Here is a 26,696-nt window from a genome sequence, read left to right as displayed (position 1 = left end):
CAACCTATCCTGACGGATGACCCAACGCTCTCACAAATCTTGGGAGACAGGCCAGTCCTTGCCTACAGACAGCCCCCCAACCTGAAGCAAATACTCACCAGCAGCCACATACCACACAACAGAACCACTAACCCAGGAACCTATCCTTGCAACAAAGCCCGTTGCCAACTGTGCCCACATATCTATTCAGGGGACACCATCACAGGGCCTAATCACATCAGCCACACTATCAGAGGCTTGTTCACCTGCACATCTACCAATGTGATATATGTCATCATGTGCCAGCAATGCCCCTCTGCCATGTACATTGGTCAAACTGGACAGTCTCTACGTAAAAGATTAAATGGACACAAATCAGATGTCAAGAATTATAACATTCATAAACCAGTCGGAGAACACTTCAATTTCTCTGGTCACGCGATTACAGACATGAAAGTTGCGATATTACAACAGAAAAACTTCAAATCCAGACTCCAGCGAGAGACTGCTGAATTGGAATTCATTTGCAAATTGGATACAATTAACTTAGGCTTGAACAGAGACTGGGAGTGGCTAAGTCATTATGCAAGGTAACCTATTTCCCCTTATTTTCCTAGCCCCCCCCTTCCTCAGATGTTCTTGTTTAACCTGGGATTTGTGCTGGAATTGGCCCACCTTGATTATCATACACATTGTAAGGAGAGTGATCACTTTACATAAGCTATTAGCAGCAGGAGAGTGGGGTGGGGAGAGAGAAAAACTTTTGTAGTGATAAACACCCGTTTTTTCATGATTTGTGTGTATAAAAACATCTTCTGTCTTTTCCACGGTGTGCATCCGATGAAGTGAGCTGTAGCTCACGAAAGCTTATGCTCAAATAAATTGGTTAGTCTCTAAGGTGCCACAAGTACTCCTTTTCTTTTTGCGAATACAGACTAACATGGCTGTTACTCTGAATCCAGAAGTAGACGGGCCTAGCGTTCCCATAGGCAGTTCCTATGATCCTACTAGCCCAGATGGTTGTAAAGCATTTTGAAATCAGATTATTAGACTAAAAATGGTGGAAATCTTAAAATATAAAACCCATCTTGTAACTTACAATTATTATTAATGCAAATGGTCTCTTCTTCGGTACGTAAAATGCCTTCAGGCTGCACAATAAAGAAAAAAAAATAGGTCAACCCCATTGCAAATTATTTCATCCTGAGGACTTAACTGCTAAAAACATATCATCTCTAACATAATATTGGACCAGTATATGGCAGCAACAATTTCATTTGGATAGAGATTTCTGATCCAATACAGTAAAAAGTACTTACAGTCAGCATTTCAAGTCCATAAATATACCAGCTGAACTGATTACTGATTTTACTAGCCTTTTTGTTAGAAAAAGCATTTTTTTTCAGATGAAACATTTTACTAAAAACAAACAAGAAATGTGAAGCTTTGACATTTAGTTTTAGCCAGTGAAACCTACATCTACAGTCCATAGGAGGGCTCAGTTTTACACACACACACACACGCTAGGCAAAGTGTCAATAAAGGAACTACATCTGGAATTAAGGTACTTTTCTTTTAACCAATTATTTTTAAAAAATAGTTAAAAGATACTGACCATGCAAAGCTCATACAAGTTACAACTGAAACAACTAATGGCCTTGATTAGAGTGATATGAGACAAACACCTGTCAGGGATGGTCTAGATATACTTAGTCCTAACTTCTTGCTAGTCGTCACGTCTTAAGGAGAACAATTTATCACCCTTCTCTTTATAACAACCTTCTATATGCTTGAAGACTGTTCTGTCCCACCACAGTCTTCTCTTCTCCAGATTAAACAAACCCAGTTTTTTCCATCTTTCCTTGTAGGTCGTGTTTTCTAGACATTTAATCACTTTTGCTGCTCTTCTCCGGACTTTCTCCAATTTGTCCACATCCTTCCTGAAGCACGGTGCCCAGAACTGGACACAATATTCCAGTGTGGCCTTCTCATTGTTGAGTAGAACCAAAGAATTATTTCTCATGTCTTGCTTACAACACTCCAGCTAATACACCCCAGAATGATGTCTGCTTTTTTTTGCAACAGTATTAAATTGTTGACTCATATTCAGTTTGTGATCCACTATAACCTTCAGGTCCTTTTCTTCAGTACTCCTCCCTAGGCAGTCATTTCCAATTTTGTATTTGTACAATTGACTATTCCTTCCTAAGTGTAGTACTTTGCATTTGTTCTTATTGATTTGCACCCTGTTCACTTCAGGCCATTTCTCCAGTTTGTCAAGATCATTTTGAATTCTAATCCTGTCCTCCAAAGTGCTTGCAAGCCCACCCAGCTTGGTGGTATCTGCAGACTTTATAAATGTACTCTTGCTGCCATTATCCTAATCATTTATGAAGATATATAATTAGGAAGGCCAAAAAAGAATTTGAATAACAGCTAGCCAAAGACTCAAAAGCTAATAGCAAAAATTTTTTTAAGTACATCAGAAGCAGGAAGCCTGCCAAATAACCAGTGGGGCCACTGGACAATCGAGATGCTAAAGGAGCACTCAAAGACAATAAGGCCATTGCAGAAAAACTAAATGAATTCTTTGCATCGGTCTTCATGGTTGAGGATGTGAGGGAGATTCCCAAACCTGAGCCATTCTTTTGAGGTGACAAATCTGAGGAACTGTCCCAGATGGAGGTGTCATTAGAGGAGGTTTTGGAACAAATTGATAAACTAAACAGTAATAAATCACCAGGACCAGATGGTATTCACCCAAGAGTTCTGAAGGAACTCAAATGGGAAATTGCAGGACTACTAACTGTAGTCTGTAACCTATCATTTAAATCAGCTTCTATACCAAATGACTGGAGGGTAGCTATTGTGATGCCAATTTTTAAAAAAGGCTACAGAGGTGACCCTGGCAATTACAGGCTGGTAAGCCTGACTTCAGCACCTCGCAAACTGGTTGAAACTATAGTAAAGAACAAAATTGTCAGACACACAGATTAACATAATTTGTTAGGGGATAATCAACATGGTTTTTGTAAAGGGAAATCATGCCTCACCGATCTATTATAATTCTTTGAGGGGGTCAACTAGCATATGGATAAGGGGGATCCAGTGGATATAGTGTATTTGGATTTTCAGAAAGCCTTTGACAAGGTCCCTCACCAAAGGCTCTTAAGCAAAGTAAGCAGTCATGGGATAAGAGGGAAGGTTCTCTCATGGATTGGTAATTGGTTAAAAAATAGGAAACAAAGGGTAGGAATAAATAGTTTTCAGAATGGCGAGAGGTAAATAGTGGCCCCAGGGGTCTGTACTGGGCTCAGTCCTATTCAACATATTCATAAATGATCTGTAAAACAGTGGGTAAACAGTGAGGTGGCAAAATTTACAAATGATACAAAACTACTCAAGATAGTTAAGTCCCAGGCAGACTACAAAAGGTTCTCTCAAAACTGGGTGACTAGACAACAAAATGGCAGATGAAATTCAATGTTGATAAATGCAAAGTAATGCACATTGGAAAACATAATCCCAACTATACAGAAAAAATGATGGGGTCTAAATTAGCTGTTACCACTGAAGAAAGAGATCTTGGAATCATTGTGGATAGTTCTCTGAAAACATCCATGTGCAGCAGCAGTCAAAAAAGCGAACAGAATGTTGGGAATCATTAGGAAAGGGATAGATAATAAGATAGAAAATATCACATTGCCTCTTATATAAATCCCTGGTACGCCCACATCTTGAATACTGCGTGATCGCCCCATCTCAAAAAAGATATATTGGACTTGGAAAAGGTTCAGAAAAGGGCAACAAAGATTATTAGGGGTATGGAACAGCTGCCGTCTGAGGAGAGATTAATAAGACTGGGACTTTTCAGCTTGGAAAAGAGACGTCTACAGGGGGATATGATGGAGGTCTATAGAATCATGACTGGTGTGGAGAAAGTAAATAAGGAAGTTTTATTTACTCCTTCTCATAACACAAGAACTAGGGGCCACCAAATGAAATTAATAGGCAGCAGGTTTAAAACAAACAAAAGGAAATATTTTTTCACACAGTGCACAGTCAACCTGTGGAACTCCCTGCCAGAGGATGTTGTGAAAGCCAAGACTACAACAGGGTTCAAAAAAGAACTAGATACGTTCATGGAAGATAGGTCCATCAATGGCTACTAGCCAGGATGGGCAAGCATGGTGTCCCTAGCCTCTGTTTGCCAGAAGCTGGGAATGGACGACAGGGGATCGATCACTTGATAATTACCTGTTCTGTTCATTCCCTCTATGGCATCTGGCATTGGCTACTGTTGGAAGACAGGATACTGGGCTAGATGGGCCTTTGGTCTGACCCAGTAGGCCGTTCTTATGTTCTTATGATATTGAATAGAACCAGACCAAGGACAAATCCCTGCAGGACCTCACTCAATATGCCCTTCCAGCTTGATTGTGAACTATCGATAACTACTCTAAGTATGCTTTTTCAACCAGTTGTGCACCCACCTTATAATAGGTAATTGTAGTCATAGGTCAATCCCAGAATGAAGTTTCTTCTTTGTGCTAAATTCATTCTAGTCACTACTTTCTAGTGCTATTTCCTTCCTGAGGGTTCCATACACACAATTATGTGTATATTTAATGAAACAGAGACAGACAGAAAGGGAGCTATTAAATTTCTGCACCACAGCTGAGCTGATCAAATGCTGTTATACTTACCACAACTTTGAGGTTCTTCATAACACTATCACTGTGCCCAGAAATTGGGTCAAAAGCAGTAATGGTGATTGGAATTTCCCCTACAATGAGTGGAACTACTGAGAAATAGGCAGGCACTGCTGAGTTTCCCTTAACAGTTAGTTTCTGTTGGACATCCTTTGTCGCTGTCCCTGCACTGCACACCCCCTCCACTGCGATCATCTTCACTGTAACCTATTGAAACAAGGAAATGCTTGTAATAATATTTATTACACCACTGCTCAAGGAAATAGATATCCTGACAGATATAAGTAATGAAAAGCAAACCTCAAATGGATCAGAGGTTCAGAGGAGCTAAGTGCCTATTGTGGCCACACAATGAATCATTATCAAAACCAAGAACAGAACTGCAATCTATTCATTCCCAGTCTGATTGCTAATCCATTAGACCATCTTGCCTCCCAGCTAAACCACTTAGACTGAGCTGCTTATTCAAAGATTGGGCTAACTGTACTCACCTGCCTACAGGAGGGATGTAAGGATAAATTAGTGAATATTTGTTTATTGCTTTGAAAACATGCAATATAAACATTAATGCTATTTTCCATTCGTCCCTGAAGCAGAGCCCAAAGGACCCCAGCCAAGTATGGCCAACTCAGACAATGTAGCTGAAACTTGACAAAGGAAGTAAGGATTGGTGGCTGGGTGATTTATATAGCAAGCAGTTCAGCAATGTACTACAGTAACATTACCTTGAGATCTTCAGAAAGGTAGTTGTAGACAACTGCTTTTACTTCTAGTTGCTCGTACCGTTTAACTGAATATGGTAACCTTACTGATACAAAAAAATCTTTGAAAACCTTAAAGGTCTTGGGGTCAGCTACGCAGAATCCTGGTGGAGGAGAAAACTGGAGTTCAGACCCAGCAAACTCACGGTATGTTAGCTTTTCAGAGTGCTGTTAGTTTAGGCACTCATGAAGATGTTACATTTAAAAAAGAACAAATAGCTGTGCTCCTTTCTTGCCATTCAGAAACAAACATATGTCCAAATCTACCCTGCATCAAGCCCAGCATTGTGCTGGAAGTCCCGGGGAGGTCTAGGAGACAGATTCCTTCCCCAAGGCTGGAGTGCAGCAGCAGATCATCTCTGCAACCATGACTGCAGCCTCAGGCATGCCTACTCTACATGACCTATCAGATGGAAATTGCACAGCCATGGATGCACCAAATGGACCCTTCCCCACTCTGGTGCTGGTGGCCTGTGCTATGCAGCAGATCAGACTAGATGATCTGGTGACTCCTTCTGGTCTTAAATTCTATGACTATGACTCTAACGGAGTGAAATTCTATAGTATGTGTTATATAGAAGAGCACACTAGATGGTCAAACCAATGATCCCTTCTGCATGTATGAGGCAATGTTGCCTAGTGGATGGAACACAGGGATGCAGAAAATCTGGATTCTATTCCCATATCTGTCACTGGCCTGCTTGATGATTTTATGGAAGTCACTTTCTTTCTTATGGAAGTCACCTTTCTGTATCTCAGTTTCCCCATCTTTAAAATGGGTATAATGACACTGACCTCTTTGTGAAGTATGTCGAGATCTACAGATGCAAAGTGCTAGGTATTATTATTCAAAACCAATGAATCTATTAATGGTAATGTACCACATATTAAGTTAAAATCTTCTGAATAAGATTACTTTGGAATTTTCTTTCTGCACCTGCTCCCCAGATTTACTTAATATGAACACAGGCATCACTAAATACAGTGAAAGATTCATAGGTTCAAAGTGCTAGGCATTTTATTTATCATTGTTATTTACCACATTTGCCATAACCCTCTGTCTAACTGGAAGCTAAAATTAAAAGGTTCTTAGATTTTCAAAGCCAAAAGGAACCATTATGATTGCTTAATCTGATCTCCTGCACAACACAGGCCATAAAATTCCACACTGTACTTTCTGTATTGAGCCCATAACTTCTAGTTGAGCTAGTGCACACCTTTATGAAGGTGTAGAGGTTGAGTGAATATTCATGCATCAGTACAGAGTGAACCAATAGTTTACCGATAAGGTTTTTTTACCTTTTTGAGGTGATATACTTATTGCTTGAATTTCCCACGTAGTTATAGAGTCAGGAATAGCATTTGCTATCCTAAAGGGACAAGAGATAAAATATTAAGAAGAATGTATGAAATGAAAACAAGTTCATTCCTTCAGTCTTGAAGACTGACAAGAAAAAAATATCAGTTGTGGAGGAGAGACACAGCAAACAGGTCCAAATCCCTCTGTAATGGATTCTACAGAACACTGACATTATGGGTATATTTATATACATGTAGGTGTATTCATCTGGTCAAATAATACAGTACCTATGCTGTCCAGGGTTCTTAATTTCTACTGTCTCCCACCACCAGCTCTCAGGAAAGACACTGCGCAAGCTGATTGAAGTTTCATCAAACACTTCTTCTTCTGGAATGTCACCAACTGGAAAACAGAAATTGGGAGTCTTCCCTGAAGCCTATGGCCAATAACCGTACACTGATTTGGAGAATCAGTTGTCAGAGAGACAAGAAAAAAGGATTAATATGCTGAATAGCTGAATGAAAAGACTGCCTGGTTTTGATCTTGTAAACTGCAAAAAAAATGCAGAAAGACAACAGACAATGACTAAAGATTGACACTGAACAAAAGGTTAATTCTTCCTTGCAAACTGGGGAATTATATGCTGTCAACCAAAAAAATTCCCCCTTTAGTTACAAGTGGAGAAATTATTTCTTCATTACCACTGTGATAGATGGGCCATGAGAGAAGGAGAGAACACCGGTGACAGAAATCATGCTTTGAATGGGATCAGTCATGACACACAGAATTGTTCAATGAAATTGGCTGCCTAAGGGGCAGAATGGAGACAAATGCAAAAAACTTCTCTGCTTGAATTTCATACAGTGTCAGCATGAAGCAAGACTCTCAAAGTGCTTGGGTACATAGTGTATGATCCAAAGTGCACTGAAATTCATTCAGAAATGATGATGATAATGATCGTTATTATTTATTTGCATGGCAGGAGTGCTTAGAGACCCCAGCTAAGATTGAGTCGCCATTGTGCTGGGCACTGTACAAATACACAGTGAGAGGCAGCTAATAATCAAAATAGTTAAAACATTGTGTGGGATGGACAAGAGAGGCCCAGAGAGGTGAAGTGAAATCCTTAAGGTCACACAGCTGCTTAGTGATTGAGCTGGGAACAGAAATCAGGGCCATATCCAGTAGACCACAGTGGGAATCCATCCACTGACATCAGTGGGCTTTGGATCAGGCTTATGGTATACAACTCATGTAAAGAAATTAACTTTTCAATTGAAATTTTGGACAGCTCAGTGAAGACCTCTGCTCAGTACACAGCAGCAGTCAAACAAGCAAACAAGATGTTAGGTTGCCTAAGGAATGGGATGATGAATAGTGGGGAGACTATTACAACCCCTTTGTGTAAATCCATGGTACAGCTCCACCTGGAATACTGTGTAGAGGTCGCCAGATCTCAAAAAGGATATTGCAGAATTAGATGGTGGTCAGAGAAAGGTAATGTGAATGGTTAGGGGAATGGGAAAATTCATATGGAGAAAGACTGACAAGATTGGGACAGGGATTAGGAAAGAGATGAATAAAAGGGACATGAAAAAATTATATTAAAAAGTGAATGGTGCGGAGAAGGTGGATCAGGAGCTTCTGTTCTCCCTGTCTCATAACACATAAACAAGGTCACATTTTAAAGTGGGCAATTCAAAACAGAAAAAAGGAAATTTTTCACACAACCTGTAATTAGACTGGGGAATTCACTGCCATAGGAAGTTAGTGAGAACAAGAACTGAACAAAGCTCAGAAAGGAATTGGACATTTCTACGGATATCAAGAATATCCAGATTTGTCATAATTCATGATAACCAAAATGTTGTGGAAGGGATATTAACCCTCATGCTCCAAGGCTTAGGCCAATGTGTATTAGACAACAGGAAGAGACCTAATGGGGGTGCAGATTACCCCACATCTACCTCGTGCAGGGTTCTTACACTTTCCTCTGAAGCATTTGGCACTGCCTCTGTCAGAGACAGAATACTGGACTAGATGGACCCTGGGTCTGACCCAGCCTGGCGATTCCTGTCTTCTTACATTGCTGAAAATATTTACAAAAAACGGTCACTATCATTAGTTTACAAATTGTTACTTTCTGAGAAAGCAGTAATGTAAACCTCACTATTAATACCGCTGCTCTTCTGAGTGAGCAAAGATGTGCTACCAAAGGTGTCCCCCCAAACCAGGGCCAGATTAACACCACTGGAACTATTTACGATACAGTACTAGTCAGTGAGAGTAAGGTAGGCAGAGTTTGACTTCAGAGGCCCTAATTCTCCACTGCTTTGCACCCCTCTGTAGTCATTGACACGCATGTAGAGAGGATACATGCAAAGTGTTACCAGATGAGACAGGGAGCATTTTACCTTTCCTTTGCACAGGTATAAGTGACTGTAAAAGGTGCAGGGCGCGGGGGACGCAGGCTCACAATACCTGCCCAGATGCACCTGCTAACTAAACTCAACGTGACACAACAAATGAGGGCCAAAAACATACAGAGAATTTCTGGATTGCTCTCACTGTTTGCATGTTTCCTTGCTCTTACTGTTTGCATGTTTCATGAAAGCATGGAAACTAGTATTTGTGGTATGGTGAATAAGTTGGGAGAAGGAACCTTAAAAATGTAAATGGGAGAATGCAGGAAGGTATGGAGATGTCTGTGAGAGAAGGAGAGGAAAGGAGTGTGGAACTTTGTAAATTACACACAAATCACCAAAAAACAATGGTTGTTAAACATTTCAGGTGGGGGTTTCAAAAGCTCCCATCATTGGCCTAACTCTGTTCCCACTGAAAACCCCCACTGATTTCAAGGGGAGCACAGTTAAACCAATAATACACACTTTCCAAAATCCCACCTTACTCAGCCATGACATATGTATGCGTGTGTGCATATAATGGAGAATTACATCAGATACATTGGCCCTAGTTCACACTCAGACAAACGTCACCCTTCATGCGGTGCATTATCTCTTCGATAAATGTAACCCAACCTCTTATGGCCCAAAAACCTGAGCTCGACTTTCTGACAGACCTAGCTCTGTTCTTGTCACAATCTGAAGTGACCACAGATGTACCGCCTAGAAACCATTGGTAACAAACCACAAGGGCAGCAGGTGCTCAGAATGTTGCAGTATTGGAGCACGGGAGTCAACAGAAGTATCAGGTGCTCAGCACATTGCAGGACAGCATCTTTAAAGTCAGTGCTCAGTATCTTGCAGGACTGAGCCGTAGCTGAACTACATTTGCAGTTCGGTGTCATTTCGGAACCCTGTGCTTGGGGAATCAATTGCACAAACTGCTACAGGTTTTATGAGATTAGCCCGGCTAAAGCCACAGGCATTGCAAGGACATGTGTCCCTGTGAATAATACTTACCTATGTGATTCTTCTCGATCTTGCAGCCCTAAAACAACTGTTTTTTTCAGAGATGACTGTATACAATTTACTTTTTAAAAATGGTATGTTACTAAAAGGCAAAATTCCTTACTTCTTGCCAGTGTAGAAGCTAGTCTCTTCTGTTCCAGCTGCTTCCTGAGGCTCTGAGCCCTCTCACAACAGTATTTGAAAGTTTCTTTGCATTTAGTTGAGCCAGTAACTCTAGTTTGCCTTTTGGCACAAGAAAACCTCATTGGATTTAATTTCATTCCATCAAGACAGCACTTTCGTAGAGTAGGATTTTGGTATTTGCTAGCTGTAACAAAATTACAGTGACGTCAGTGTTGCAGAGGCTTTGATAAATTTTGAGATATTCAATCATACTTATATACTTCACCTGTGTCGTCATTATTAATTGTCACTATTTTCACAGTAGCCATAGGAGCCCTTATCATGAACCAGGGCCCCACCCGGCTAGACATTGTACTAAAACAGAAAGAGAAGAAGGTCCTTTCCCCCGAAGGGTTTACAATCTTATCTTTCCTGCAAGTTCAGGCCATGAAGTCACTGGGGGCAGGATCAGCTGACTTGAACTGAAGTGAATGAGAGCAGAATTGGACTCTTATTTAGGACACATTTTTCAAATGCTTGTTTTCTTATACAGAAAAATTTAAGATTGTGAGTTTCAGTTATCAGGTTTATTCTCCTCTGCATGGATTATGTTCCTTTATTTCTGCTTTCGCTGGAACAAACAACAGAATGATTTAATAAACTAAACATATACTTCGACATCCTCACCTGTAATCTGCCTACTAGCCCATTTCCACTGAGAATGGTTCCAACACGCCTAGCCTTTGAATAGCTTTTCAATGACCATCATTAAAAAAAAGAAAGAGAACCTGCCACAAAAACATTTCTTCCCATTTCCCTCCCATCCAGGCTCAGAGAAAGGTAAAGAGTGAAAACTACACTCATCATCTTCCGTCCTGATTCAGTGACAATGGTAAGTTCTAATAACAGTGGAGTGCTAGAAATGAATGCTCCATCCCTTTTGGAGAGCTGAGAAGCCACACTCTCTTAGGGTATAAGGTACTGTTTCCCAAAGTGTAGAATCCAGTCCCAGAGCGGGTTGTGGAGAAGATGTCAACAATGTCATGAAAAATTGTACCAAATATGTAACTGAAACATGACTATAACATTTTGCAGTGGGGAAAAAAAAGAAATGTAATACATTTGTAATTAGGTACACATTATAAGTCTTATCATGATTGGCATGCTGCCTTTAAGGCCACCATATTACTGCAACCTGAATCTAGACTAATGCTCAGTGTAGTCTTGAGCAGAATGTGAGTGCAGCCTGCCCCTAGAGCTACTGCAAATAAAACACCTGTACCTGCACTATTATTTATGATGTACCATAGGAAGTGCAAGTGCTCATGCCCATGCACACAGACCATGATAAAACATACCACTGAGCTGGAGCAATGCACCTGCTGTTAACACGAAGGCCCACTGGCACTGCTGAGCCTAATATGATCACGTTATCTATGTCATTCCATTTTGACTAGAGATCACTTCTAGCCAAAGGGTTGTCAGTCAGGAAAGGACCCTGGCTGGTTGAAAAGTTATGTGAATGAGACAATGGCAAGTGAGGTGTTCCCAAGACAGCTCATAAAGTTAACAGAAAACCTGAGGATGGAACAATTGGTTTTACATTGATTGATTTGATATCACAGTGTGTGGTGTGATATGAAATGCTAGCATCTGAGACTAAGAAGCCTTCAAAATGACTGTCACTGAAAGATGAACCTAGGGTTTTTTTCCTAAGAAACCTCAAAGCCTTGAACAATCAGCAAGACTTGATTATTCAAACTGGCTATGACAAGATTCATGCCCTTCAGGCATCTTATCTTGATCACACAACAGCATGAGGATTATACTATTGTAGAAAATCTTATACTTCCCTGCTCAATGAATATGGGTTCAAAAATTATATGGCCTGACTCTGAAAAAGATTTGGGGGTTGTGGTTGATGATCAGCTGAACATGAGTTGCCAGCATGATGCTGTGGCCAAAAGGGCTAATGCAATCCTAGGATGAATAAATGGGGGAATCTCAAGCAGGAGGAGAGAGGTTATTTTACCTCTGTAGTGATCATCAGTGTGACTGTGGCTGGAATACTGTCTCCAGTTCTGGTGCCCACAGTTCAAGAAGGATGTTGATAACTTGGAGCGGGTTCAGAGAAGAGCCACAAAAATGATGAAGGGATTAGAAAACATGCTTTATAGTTTTCAGAGTAGCAGCCGTGTTAGTCTGTATCCACAACTGCTGGAAATAGTATTGTCAACTGCTGGAAATGGCCCATCTTGATTATCACTACAAAAGTTTTTTTTTTCTCTCCTGCTGGTAATAGCTCACCTTAACTGATCACTCTCATTATAGTGTGCATGGTAACACCCATTGTTTCATGTTCTCTGTTGTGACAGGGTCAGGCCAAATGGTTATAGGAGAGTAATAGAAGGCAGATATATTAGCCCCAGGCTAAGTAGGTCCCTTTTCCCTGGGTAAGGTAACAGGGAAGGTTCCAGAACAATCAGGATCCTTCTGGAGACAATTAAGACAGGCTGATTAGAACACCTGCGGCCAATCAAGAAGCTGCTAGAATCAATTAAGGCAGGCTAATCAGGGCACCTGGGTTTTAAAAAGGAGCTCACTTCAGTTTGTCGTTTGCGTGTGAGGAGCTGGGAGCAAGAGGCATTAGGAGCTGAGAGTGAGAACGCGGACCGTTGGAGGACTGAGGTGTACAAGCATTAGCAGACACCAGGAGGAAGGTCCTATGGTGAGGATAAAGAAGGTGTTGGGAGGAGGCCATGGGGAAGTAGCCCAGGGAGTTGTAGCTGTCGCACAGCTGTTCCAGGAGGCACTCTAGACAGCTGCATTCCACAGGGCCCTGGGCTGGAACCCGGAGTAGAGGGCAGGCCCAGGTTCCTCTCAAATCCTCCCAACTCCTGGTCAGACACAGGAGGAGTCGACCTGGACTGTGAATTCAGAAAAACGGCCAAGCTGAGGGCTGCCGTGAAGCTCCGAGGCAAGCAAATCCGCCAATAAGCACAAGACCCACCAAGATAGAGCAGGAACTTTGTCACACTGTGTATATAAAATCGTCCTACTGTATTTTCCACTGCATGCATTTGATGAAGTGGGCTGTAGCCCACAAAAGCTTATGCTCAAATAAATTTCTTAGTCTCTAAGGTGCCACAAGTACTCCTGTTCTTTATGGTTTATAGTGATAGACTCAAAGAGCTCAGTCTATTTAGCTTAACAAAGAGAAGGCTCGGGGTGACTTGATTACAATCTATAAGCATCTACAGGGGGAACAAATATTTAACTTACATTTAAATTTAAATATGAGCTCTTCAATCTAGCAGAGAAAGATATAACAGGATCCAATGGCTGAAAGTTGAAGCTGGACAAATTCAGACTGGTAATAAGACATATAGTTTTGATAGTAAGGATAATTAACCATTGGAACAATTTACCAAGGGTTGTGACGGATTCTCCATCATTGACAATCTTTATATTGAGATTGGATGTTTTCTAAAAGGTCTGCTCTAGGAATTATTTTGTGCTATGCAGGAAGCCTGACTAGATGGTCCCTTCTGGCCTTGGAATCTATGAATCAGCCACCAAACTGAAAAGAGGCCCTTTGTAAAATGAGACTATTCAATACTGTATCAGCGATGTGGCTGAGAATGTATGAGAACAACTGCTTTCAAAAGACAGGAAAAGGGACTATTTAACAATTCAACTTAAGGAGTCAACTAGTATCTCTGGTACTGGATGGCATCTAGCACTCATGAGGTATGTTTCTGATGTTGCTATTGAAGAAGGCTTGCTCCTCTACAAAGCAGTGCCATGAAAATCCTTATCTGAGACATTTCATTAGCAGTCAAAGACTCCCACGTTCAGTGAGAATGGTGTATCTCACTGGTGTATCTCAACCTGCATATATGGTACCGGGGCAAGGTCAAGTAAGATCAGTGGTGTGGTTACTCAGATCTAACATATTGCACCTCATGGTTTCACAGTTTCAGGCTAACAACTATTTTTACTGAGAGCAGAAGTTTTCCTGAATGAAGATTGAGCTCCCTTGGTGGACGGCTTCAATAATTCAGCAGGGGTCATGCGTAGCTTATGTTGCTAACATTTGGGGGCACCTAAAGGAGCTGAACTTTTCTCTGTCATAGTGGAATATGGCTGCTCAGTACATGAAAAACAGGGCAGAACTTATTCATAAGAACACTTAGAAACTGGTCTTCCCAAGTGCAAAGAGGAAACTTGGAGAAGCTTTCTTTCATTTCAAACTTTAAGCGAACAGATACCAGTTGGGAGCCATCAGGAATTCAACAGTCAGCATCTCAGAGAACTTCAGATCCAGCTGCAGGACTATTTGTCTGATGACCCACCAACAGGAAAGAGGTGGATGACCAGTGCTTTCAGCTAAAATGTTTATTGACTGGGCTGTTGGAAGGCAAGTTGACAGCACTCTGGAACTGTCTTTCTCTAGCCAGAAGCACAGAAGATTTTGGGTGTCTCTGAAAGAGGAAACTTGGCTTTTGATGGGTCAGTTTTGACAGTTCCTATCTCATTTTCATTCTCTTGTCTCTGTAAATCAGGTTTCTCTAACAGTGAAGATATAAATGAAGTCTCATGATTGCATAGAGATAAAAAAGAATTAAGATTGTAATCCCCAATTCAGCATTATGTGGAACATCATTAATCAGTCAGACTGATTCTTCCAGCACGTTGATTTATAAAACTTTAGACATCCTTAAAATCACTGTTAAAAACTACATACTTAGTCGTTATGTCTAGTATGGTTATGGTTCAAAATTTCATCTGCCCATGGTGAGGGTTAGAGGTTTTGCGGGGAGTGAGTCATGACCCTATTCTTATTCCTGGAATAGACAGCCAGTTCCAGAAAGTTAGGAAAACCCTTGGATAAAGCATTTGTTTCTTATAGTGACGGTCATAAGATATCAGACTTTAATGTGACAAACTTATAGGAAAATTATTTTTGAAAATGCTTTCTTCAGATCATATATATTTAGATCACTAACACTTCTGTCATTTGGAGCTGTCATAAATATAAAGGGAAGGGTAACCACCTTTCGGTATACTGTGCTGTAAAATCCCTCCTGACCAGACGCAAAGTCCTTTTACCTGTAAAGGGTTAAGGAACTCAGGTAACCTGGCTGGTTCCTGACCCAAAATGACCAACGAGGGATCAAGATACTTTCAAATCTGGAGGGGGGAAAAGGCTTTTGTCTGTCTGTGTGTGATACCTTTGCCGGGAACAGATCAAGGATGCAAGCCCTCCAACTTCTGTAAAATTAGTAAGTAATCTAGCTAGAAAATCCATTAGGTTTTCTTTGTTTTGGCTTGTGAAATTCGCTGTGCTGGAGGAAATGTGTATTTCTGTTTTTGTGTCTTTTTGTATCTTAAGGTTTTGCCTGGAGAGATTCTCTATGTTTTGAATCTGACTGCCTGTAAGATTATCTTCCATTCTGATCTTACAGAGTTGTTCTCTTATCTTTTTTGTTCTTCTAATAAAGTTCTGTTTTTTAAGACTCTGATTGGGTTTTTTGGGTCTTAAAAATCCAAGGCTGGTTGTCTAAATCACTTGGTGGTGGCAGCATACTGTTCAAAGACAAGGCAAAGTTTGTGCCTTGGGAAAGTTTTTAACCTAAACTGGTAAAAATAAGCTTAGGGGGTCTTTCATGCAGGTCCCCACATCTGTACCCTAGAGTTCTGAGTGGGGAAGAAACCCTGACAGGAGCACACTGTGCAGAAGGCAACCTGGCTTTGAAGCAGAAGGGAAGGAAAAGTGGTACTAATAAAATATTTTCTAACCATAAAGTCATTTCTAAAATGGCTTTCCTCTGAAATCTATGGCACACACAGAACATAAACATAATGGGTGATACAGTGGAATGACATACAATTAGCACTGGCATGCCCTCTAAAAGAGAATAAATAGATTTAGCCAGATTACACCCTGTAACGTAGCAGAGTTTAGCACCTGTCCCTATAACTGAGACCTCTCCCATTCCCTCAGGCAAGCTGCAGCTCCTGATGCCCCCCCCACCATCCTTCCCCTTCCCTCCATCCACCCCTGAGGCTCTGGTCCCTTGCTCTCGAGTCCTCTCCGCCCTGCCCCAGCAGTCTTTGGCTCTTGCCCCTGAAGATTAATGGCCATACCAATTCCTGAAATTTGCTTGTGAAAATCCAATGATCTTTTCTGTCTTCTGGTAGCAGGGGAACACTTATAGCCTAGGGAAAACAGAGCAAGAGAGTTTGGTTAAAATAATACCTGAGGCTGCTCTAAGTTGCTCCTCAGCACCAGCCTGGGGCCTAGCAGCCAGAGGATGCATGATCTGCAAAGCTGGTTTACCAGTGCCTTTCCCCCCCTCACACAGTCCAATCTACAATAGATGCCAAATGATAGGTCCCAAGAGTGTAGCCTGTTTCACTTGCATATGAGCTATGAATACACAGTATAAGATGGGAAAATGAACATTGGGAAATAATAAGACCACACAGAAGGGAGGCCTCTGAATAGAACAACAATACAGTGCCATACAAGGTCTAAAAATCAAACCCCAGAAGTTCAGAGTGAACTTATTCTACCACAATACACTTCTATAGCACAAGAAGAAGGTCTTTGTTTACCTTGCCGAAAATGTGATTTAATTGTGTCTGATATAAAGGCCAGACCCACATCATTGAAAACTTGAGCACTGTTAGCACCTCCGCCCACTGAGCATCCAAGATCATATGAATTCATCGCTTCAAAGACCTACAAAATAGAATAGCATTGAAGGAAGGTGCACTATTGCAAAACTAGTGATTCTTTTCTGAATAGCGATGTCATATCCTGTTATTGGGCCATATGCAGAAATTATGCAAATAGAAGTATTGGTTACACCCCAGCACTGAGATGAAAGGAATCTGACATTTTAAGAAGGGCATAATTGAATTCATTTATGGCCTTCCTCTGAATCATCAGTTTTGCCCATATGAGAGTGGATAGGCTACTAGTCTGTTCTGCTTTGGCAAATCCTAGGCAAATTGGTTAGAAATGTATTATAAATAAATAAGAAAAATATTTTCCCAAATAAGCAACGTCTAGAATAATGTTTTGATTACTACTCATTTATTATATTCAGATATCTCTATTCTCCTATGAAATACTACTTGACTCAATGACACATGCTATTTTGTTTTTAACACACTTACTTTTTTGGCCGTAAGCTTATTCCTTCTGTTCAGAATGAAAACTGCAGTATCGACCACAGCTAAGGCAACAGTTCCTGCATGATCTGTGTCAATCGATAAATTTACCAGTTCCGTTGGTTCGTATGTGTCTCGGTCTGTTTTCAGTTTAACCTAAATGCAAAATGTTTAAATAACAGAATTTTATATTTCTCATTAGCATTAATATCAAGCATTGACATTAGTGGGGTATTAGCAATATAGGTAACCTCTATCTAAGCTTTCTGCATTTCACACCACTAACATTTATCTAGTGTCACTTGTGGTATGTGTTTGTTGGCAGATGAAGATTAAGGGGCTGATCCTGAACTGTGCTGATTGTCCTTTACTCCAGCTGCTACAATGAGAGCTCAGAACACCAGAACCTTAAAGAATGGAGACTCTGCTCTCAGATACATGTGGGCAACACCCTCTAAGAGCCTTGGAAGCTGGTGTGTGCAAAGAGAATTTTACCTTAAATATTTAGGGATTCAGAAAAGCATGAGCTTAACTTCAACTAGATTTAAGCACATGCTTAAATGCTTTGCTGAATCAGGGCCTTAAACAGTACCAGCTGCATTTAATAGCTTTCTAAAGCAAGATAAAAATAAAAAATACCGTGAAATAAAACTAGTGAAGTGTAGCTTATTTATGTTACAAAGTTAATTAAACTAAAACAATTTGCTACTAGGCTTTTAAACTATTACTATAAGGAACCACTCTAATGTAGATCCTTTGTGTATTCAGAATTAGATGGTGATAATGGTGGAATTACCAAAAGATTATTAATAAATGCATGCCAACCTGTATTAAACTGGCTTCTGTTCCTTTTATACATATGGGATCAGATCTTTGGCTGAGTTAGAGCCAGACAAAAAATTGCTAGGAAAACTTTTTTTCCCCTCAACGGAATAGGCATTTTTGGTCAAAACAAAAAATTTCCATGAAAATTATTATTTTGGTTGAAACTTCATTTTTCAATGAAAAATTCTGTTTAGTTTTGTTGGGGGGAAACATTTTCACTTTTATACTTTTCCCCAATGGAAAAAGGGAATTGGGGAAGAGAAAGAGTGAGAGAGTTGAGGGAAAAAAGGGTGGTGGTGGTGGGAAATACAGCAGAAAAAAAGTAAACAAGTGGGTGAGTGGGTATGTTCCACTGAAACAAAACTAAATATTTTGAATTTTTCTGCAAAATTTATTTTGCCCCCCCTCCCCATTTTAATTTCCTTCAACTTTTTTCAAGATATGGCCTTTTCATTTTTAATTGGCTCATGTAAATTGGCATAGCTCCATTGACTTCCAAGGAGCTATGTTGATTTATACCATCTGGGGATGTGACCCACAGACTCAATTTTCATTGGAATATAACTATGAATTATCATTATCCATACATAATTTAAGACAGATTCACCTCTTCCGATTCAGAACCGTAAACTTTTTTTGCCATTTACAGGAGTAACTGAATTCATAATATCCTGTCAGCCCTAATTCTGAATAATCTCCCAGACATATGCCATCTGTTACTGCTACTTACTGTACTTTGCAGTAAGGATCATTTCTAATAATTTAATTTCTAATGAAAGTGATTTCCATGATGACTCTGCTTTAACTGTCTGGAGCTCATGAACACCCCGTTCTAGAACATAAGAACATCCATACGAGGTCATGCCAATGGTCCATCTAGTCCAGTATCATGTCTTCTGGCAGTGGCCAGTGCCAGATGCTTCAGAGGGAATGGACAGAATAGCACAGAACAATTTTGAGTACTCCATCCTCTGTTGTCAGTCCCAGCTTCTGGCAGTTGGAAATTTAGGGCATCTGGAGCCCTAAATTGCATCCCTGCCCATCCTGGCTAATAGCCATTGATAGATCTATCCTCCATGAATTTATCTAGTTCTTTTTTGAACACAGATGTACTTTTGGCCTTCACAACATCCCATGTCAATGAGTTCCACAGGTTGACTGTAAGTTGTGTGAAGAAATACTTCCTTTTGTTTGTTTTAAACCTGCTACCTAATAATTTCACCAAGTGACTCGAGTTCTTGTGTTATGTGAAGGAATAAATAATGCTTCCCTATTCATTTCCTGCACATCATTCATGATTTTACAGACCTCTATCATATCCCACCTTATTCACCTCTTTTCTATTTTTGTTCTCTATAAATATCCCTTTATTTGTCATTTACCTTTCCTTCACAGGCATCCACAATGTCTAGCCACACAGAGTCAGCCACAATCTCACTGTGGCCTTGATTTTTAATGAAGTAGTAAGCAATAAAGCGAAATGCAGGCACCATTTTCTCAGTAACATCAAGGGTGATTATTTTGTTTGCGTACGGGACTCTTCCCATAACCTCAACTTTCCCCTTTGTCACTACCTGCAATTCAAAAGCAAATTTAAAACAAATCAAATGCTGTGCAATCATGACAGAATCTGTATTACATAAAGGAAATATGAAACTTAATAATCATGTCACTTAGGGCCAGATTCTGATAACTTTTATTCTGGTTTAGTAGCACCTAGCTCCATAAGTTCTCCCACTGAAGTCAATGTACTACTCATAGGGTGATGTTGGGTGCTGCACCTCAAAGAGGAACAGCACACAACTCATGGCCTATGGGTAGTACCTCTGAGTTCCGTGGGAGACCTCATCGAGTCGTGCCCTCCTGATTCTGGGCAACTCCTGGGGCTGGAGTAGTCCCCCAGTATAACTTAGCCCTGGCAGCCTGTTTAAGTTACAGTAGCATTGCAAGGCTGCCCTTAGATCTGCAGCACTTCCCAGAATTTCTGTATATGTGTGCGCTGGGGGTTCACCCTGACACACTCCTTCACTCCCAACTCTATCCCTAGCACAGCCCTGTACCCGACCTTGCAAAAGAGACTTTAGAAGGCAGTCTTGTGGTTGTCCTTCTGCAGGATATCGAGACACTGGCTCTTTTACATTGGGCTGAAGGGGGTATAGGTCTTTCACTGACAGAATAAGGTATTACTTAGTGTGAGTAAGAATATCAGAGTCTGGCTCTTTGTCTTAATTCAGTCACTGTTACATCTGCTAATGCTTTTATCTGCAAATAATCCTATTTATTTCAATTGAAGCACTTCTAGAGAAAGTTGTAAGAAAGCCAGAATCAGGCCCTTATAGATGGAAGAGTTGAAAAAGATTTTACCTGAACTGATGCTAGACACTTTTCAAAACAAAAATAGAGAGGATACAATAAAAACATAGGGTTTTTGGCCAGAAGGCTAAAAAAATACAGGTTTTTGCCATTAAAATGGCAAAAGTAGAACAGAGATCCTCACAAATGAGCTAATGGAGTTTCTCCTTTCAGACAGGTTTTAACTTTCTTATAGATATTGAACTTCAAGAGTACTAAGGTGCCCAGGTAGTTCTGGGTATCAGGTATTCTAATCCTGGTATAAAATTATCTCATCTTTAGATCTAACTTGTAAATCTTGGGACTGTGATCTTCAAAACTGTCTAAGCTTTTGGACACCTGATTCCCATTGAAATTAAATGGTAATTTGGTGTCCAAATGCTTTGAAAATGTCAGCTGTAAAGTGCAGTTATGGTTAAAAAATGAACATATTTGTCATTCAACTGATTTGTTCTCTGAGTTGATTCATAGTCAGATCTGCTTACTTTCATGAAAGAAATATTTTTTTATATTTAGTAGCATTGCAGAGTCAATAAAAGCTGCGAAAAACTGAGCAAGATTGTTTTCTGGCTTGTGCATCATGAAGAGAATTGTTCATTAAATTCCAGTCTTAGCCCTGGTCTACACTATAGAGTTAGGTCGATGCAAGGCAGCTTATGTTGACCTAGCTATGTAAGCATCTACACTAAAATTTCACTCCTGCCAGTGTAATTTGCTCACTACTCCAACTTAATAACTCTACCTTCACAAGGGACATAGAGTCAACGTTGATGTAGTTAGGTCGATGCAGTGTCAGTGTAGACACTGTGGATGTCAACGTTCAGCCAGCGCAGTTGAATTGGTTTTACATGTCCACACTATGTTCCCTGTGTGACAGTCTCACCAGGAGAACATGTACTGATTTAACTACCAGGGTGGGGCATTGTGGGACAGTTTCTGAAAGGCAGCAACAGCTGATGTAAGCAATGCAGTCTCTACACTGACACTGCATCAGCCTAACTACATTGACCTAAGCACTACGCCTCTTGCAGAAAGAAGTTATTAAGTCAGCATAGTGGGCGAGTTACATCGATGGGAGCTACATTTTAGTGTAGATGCTTACAGAGTTAGGTTGACATAAGCTGCCTTACGTTGACCTAACTCTGCAGTGTAAACCAGGCCTGTGTTGCTTACATTGACTGTTGCTGGCTTTCTGAAGCCATCCCACAATTCCCCACACTGACAGTTCAAGTATCAGAGGGGTAGCCATGTTAGTCTGTATCCACAAAAACAACAAGGAGTCCGGTGGCACCTTAAAGACTAAAAGACTTATTTGGGCATAAGCGTTCATGGGTAAAAAACCACTTCTTCATCCGTATCAAAAGAAGTGGGTTTTTTACACATGAAAGCTTATGCTCAAATAAATTTGTTAGTCTTTAAGGTGCCACCGGCCTGACAGTTCCATCGGGCAAGTGCTCCTGGTGAGGATGCACACAGCCAGCACAAAGAGCAAAGTGTAGACATGCACAAGCTATGCAATGACTGCGGCAGCTGTATGCCAACGTAAATTAGAGCAACTTCATTTTGTCGTGTAGACATGCTCTCAGATTCAGTCAGACCTGAACAGGAAACTATTTTCCTTTCCTAAGGAAATGGTTGAGATTTTGAAATTTTCCATCCTGAATCAGGACAAAAAGCCAAAAATCTCAAAAATTTTAGCAAACTGTTAATCCAAAAAAAAAAAAAAAATCACTTTGGGTTGCTTCACATAAGTTTGAAACATATCACTTCCCATGTTTATATCATTTTATTTTTAAAAAAACTTAAATGTCTCAACCACAAAAAAAAAAAAGATTTTGAACTAAAAAACTGGAACTTTTCATTTTGAACATGTTGGAATGGGACATCTTGGCAATTTCAAAACACATTTCAAAAATATTTCAAAACAGGAAATTTATCAAACCTGACCCTTTCCTGTGAAAAGCACCAGTTTCAACAGATCATGTCCACTGAAAAAGGTTTTGTCAAAACATTCCTGGCCAGCTCTAGTTGCAGGTGATGATGCACTAGCTAGAAAGGACTAGCTGGGTGTTGGGATCCCAGGTGAGTTTTAAAAAAATGTAGTTTTACTTGTAAAATGAGAACCATTTATCTGGTAGAGACACTGCAAGGCATTAAAGGACACCAGCAATATGACTGCACTTTAAACTCCTGGGGCCTGATTCTCATCTATGCACATATACTTTTCTGCTGACTTTAAGGCCCCTCTACACTGAAAGAGTGATGCAAAGAGGCCCGAGTGTAAATAAGAATCAGGACGATAAAGACTAAATTTTAAAAAAGAAAATCTGGGCTTATTGCAGTTTTAAGAACCAAATTCAGATCTGGTAAAAGGGGGCATAAATTTGGCCCAAACTTAGGAAAATCAGGAGATCATGGAATTTTTCTTCCTAAGACTCCAGTTTCCAAAGCTCTCAAGCTGGTACCTTTCACTTCAATTAAAGTATATGGATGTCACAAAAGATCTAAAAATACCAAGTGTATGGATCTCTTTGCACCAGACCTCCTCCACAGCTGCATCTTAACGTTAACATGCTTTTCTCCCAACCTTTAAAAGGTCAGTTGTGTAGATTTATAAACTGCAAAATGATCTGTTCTAATGCAAAGTATTGTTGTCACAGTCCTATTTCTAACCATGTAATAGAAATAGTCAATGGTATTGCTGCTGGACTGGTGGACATCCTTCAAGGTAACATGTAAAGTATCTCCAGGTGCAATGACAGCATGCGGAATGCTGATACTAAGGTAGTTCTGGGTAGCAGACTGGTATCTCTCAGCAGTGGTTTTGGTTCCGGCTGATTCCATGCCAGGCTTCCCCTCCTCAGCCCTCACCTGTGAAGAAAGAAAAGGACAGAGCAAACAGCATGCTAATTAAGAGACAATATCAGGTGCCACTGTTAATTCATGTATTACCAAGTCACCTGGAAAACACTGGAGGGTGAGTTGTGTCACCACAATGCACTAAGTCTAGGAGCTTGTTTGCAGAGCTTGGTGATTTCAAAACAAGAACAACAATTCTATAACCTGATTCTCTCTCATTGCTTATTTTGCTGTTGCTATATTTGTCTTTGATATTTTCCTAGAGTAGCTTGCTCAATGACACCCACACTAAGTGGCTTAATAATGATAATAATAAGTATTTTGAAAATAAAATTAACAACCATTCAAATGCACAGATGATTATGCTAAAGTAGCTGTGTGATCTTACTGATCTGTCTTTTGTCATTCCATACTTCCCCGTTTGCTATGAATCAAGTCACATCTATCCTACAAATGACTCTGGAGGAAGACCCCTGCACCTGCGTGCAGTGCCACTCACATCAGAGGTTGACTCTGGATCCCTCTACACTGCAGCTAGAGCTGCAATTTCCAGATGCACACACAGTAGCTTTTATTGACCTAGCATGCTACAAAAAGTGTGGCTGCAGCAGCACAGACAGCAGGATAGGCTATCCATTGGAGTACAGTCCCATCTGAGGCCCTAGGTAGTTGCTCAAGTGGCTAAGCAATCCTGCCACTCATGCCGCTGTGGTTACACTGCTATTTTTAGCATATTAACTTGATCAAAGCTAGCACATGTACGTTTACCCAAGATAGAAATTACACCTCCAGCCCAAGTATAGATTTACCCTTTGTGTTCAGGAGTTTGCCCAAGAACAAAATGCATAGTGACCTCAGGATTTTGCTCACCATTTCTGCCATTGTGTGAAAGTGGAAGCTATATTTTGACAAAATTTGCCTATCACAAACCGAGCACAAATACACTACTATTAGTATTTAACATTTGTACAGCACAGATGCTGTACAGGGAAAATAAAGAACTGATCCCTGCCCTGAGAAGATTACAGTCTAGCTAACCATACAAACTATTTTACAATGCAACTTTAGGGCCTGAGTCAGTCAACCCTTGCCCATGCAAACAATCCTAAAAGTAGTTTCAATCATATCAGTGAAACTATTCAAGTGCATAAAGATTTACAGCATCAGGCTCCTACTTAATGTAACATCTTCAATGGAATTTTCCTAAAAATGTTCATATGATATAAGGAATCATGCTGCAGTTGCCTTGCAGCTTCCATCAAAAATATTCTGGGCATTCATTTTCTGTAAAAACATTGTAAAAGTTTGTCTAGCAATTTTTTTTACCATTATTTGTAGCTTCTCTGCAGCACGAGGAATGTTGAATACAAAGGATACTAGACCTTCTTTACTAGAAAGTGCAGTCTTTTTCTTTGGGTCTTTTCTATCTCGTGTAAGAGTCGCAGTAACAGACACGGCAGCAGCAGGAGAACCATCAGCAGAAGTTATAGATGCCTATTGGGGAAAATTTCCACAGGCAAATGACAGGGTGAAAATAAAATCTTAAAACAAGGAAAGATATTTTAAACCAATAGGAAATATGAATCCTTACAAATTATTATTTGGAAATTTGACCATTGGGAGGGAGAAACAGGAGCTGACTTCGTCTTGTTACCAACTAGTATCATACAACTACACCCAGATTCCCTCTTGTGCCAGCACTCTCCTAAGCATATATTACTCCTGGGGGAATTCTGCACCACTGCACAAGTGCAGAATTCATGTGCCCTGCAGATGTTTTTTTCTCCACAGAATATACATTCTGCCGGAGAGGCACTGCAGTTATGCCTTTCACCCACCAAAGGCTGTTCTGGCACCAGAACAGAGGCAGCCAGCTCACTAGCTGTAGCAGTCAACAGCTGATGGGGAGAAAGCAGAGGGTGTGTTCCTCACAGCGCCCTGCCTATGGGGCCAGGTGAGGAGGCAAGGGACGGGCAGAGAGTGTCACATAGAGCTGCTGGGGGATCACAGACTGGGGATCAGAAGGGCTAGTGGTGGGACCAGCCTGCAGTGGTGGTTGAATGGGAGTGGGGGTGCAGGGACACATGGGGACACGGAGATGCAGAGACACATTGTGGGGGATGGCTGAATGGGGGTAAAGGCCTACATGGAGATGGGAGGCAGGGACACATGGGAACAGGGGGGGCTGAGTGGGGGTGCAGGGACACATAGGGATTGGGGGGTGCTTGAGGATGGGGGCAGATGTGCCTGACTGACTGGAAAAGGCTAGGGGTCATCCAGGGTCTGTAAGGGGGAGGCTCCTCAACTCCCTAACAATCCCTTCCTCTGCAAAAAACCCTGTACCAAACTTCTCACACGCACACCCAGCAACCCTTCAGGTTCACTCCCAGGCTCATTCCCAGCAATTACTTCCTCCTCCCTCGACTCCTCCATTACCCCTGACTCCCCCAAGCCTTTGCACTGCTTCTGAGGGGTGTGGGAAATACGTTTCTGAATTGTAGATTAAATAAATTATTACTCATATGCCTAGTAAGGAATCTGTTTGCCAAAAAAACATTTCATTAATCTTTTTTGTTGTCTGTATTGTTACAGACATACTTGTTGACAGGTATTTTTAAATAAATTATCAAAATAATTGTAATTGACATAATTATATTGTGTTATTTTCACAAATAAAATATGCAGAATTTTGCAGAATTTTAATTTTTTGGTGCAGAATTCCCCCAGGAGTAGCATATGTAATCACTTAGGCCTTGGAGACAAATGATTATATGAGAATTTCAGCTTCCATAACAGACAGACACACATTAAGTTTCTAGCCATGATTGCTGTGCCGAAAAATTTGAAAACATTAACCCTGACAGCTCAAAAGCCAGAAGACAAATGAAAAGAAACCAACTTTTATTTTAAAAATCTCTGGATTTGTAAGCCAATTTCATGATTTTTGGGGGGGGAGCGGGCACTGTCTCATAGCTTTTGAAGGCTTGAGGTGTACCATTGCATCCCTAGTTCCTTTCTTAAAGAGAAGTTCTATATTTTCTACTCACCACCTTCTGCTGTGGCTCTATGTACTCAGAAAGATAAAACCAGAAAATGAACAGCAACAGACAGCAACTTTTTGGGCCTACACCTGCCAGGTATTCCTCACAAAGAAATCCCATGGAAGCAGCTGGGAATTCTATGGGCAGGACAG

At 40.6% G+C, this 26,696-nt stretch overlaps 1 protein-coding gene across 1 annotated transcript in view; it reads right to left on the bottom strand.

Moving 5' to 3' along the window:
• The window catches only part of LOC144267895 (complement C4-like), a 92,353-nt gene that overhangs the window by 50,365 nt on the left and 15,292 nt on the right, over positions 1-26,696 (bottom strand). Inside the window, exons 11-22 of the mRNA XM_077822719.1 lie at positions 24,830-24,997; positions 23,318-23,515; positions 19,675-19,866; positions 17,474-17,623; positions 16,907-17,033; positions 16,436-16,507; positions 10,287-10,490; positions 7,040-7,154; positions 6,752-6,822; positions 5,417-5,556; positions 4,686-4,898; positions 1,079-1,130 (exon numbers count right to left, since the gene is read on the bottom strand). Of these exons, the coding sequence (XP_077678845.1) occupies positions 1,079-1,130; positions 4,686-4,898; positions 5,417-5,556; positions 6,752-6,822; positions 7,040-7,154; positions 10,287-10,490; positions 16,436-16,507; positions 16,907-17,033; positions 17,474-17,623; positions 19,675-19,866; positions 23,318-23,515; positions 24,830-24,997 (1,702 nt within the window). The remainder of the gene's footprint in view (positions 1-1,078; positions 1,131-4,685; positions 4,899-5,416; positions 5,557-6,751; positions 6,823-7,039; positions 7,155-10,286; positions 10,491-16,435; positions 16,508-16,906; positions 17,034-17,473; positions 17,624-19,674; positions 19,867-23,317; positions 23,516-24,829; positions 24,998-26,696) is intronic.

The sequence above is a fragment of the Eretmochelys imbricata genome, chromosome 1 (genome assembly GCF_965152235.1).
Source record: "Eretmochelys imbricata isolate rEreImb1 chromosome 1, rEreImb1.hap1, whole genome shotgun sequence".
Lineage (NCBI taxonomy): Eukaryota > Metazoa > Chordata > Testudines > Cheloniidae > Eretmochelys > Eretmochelys imbricata.
This window is presented reverse-complemented; position numbering and strand designations above follow the sequence as displayed.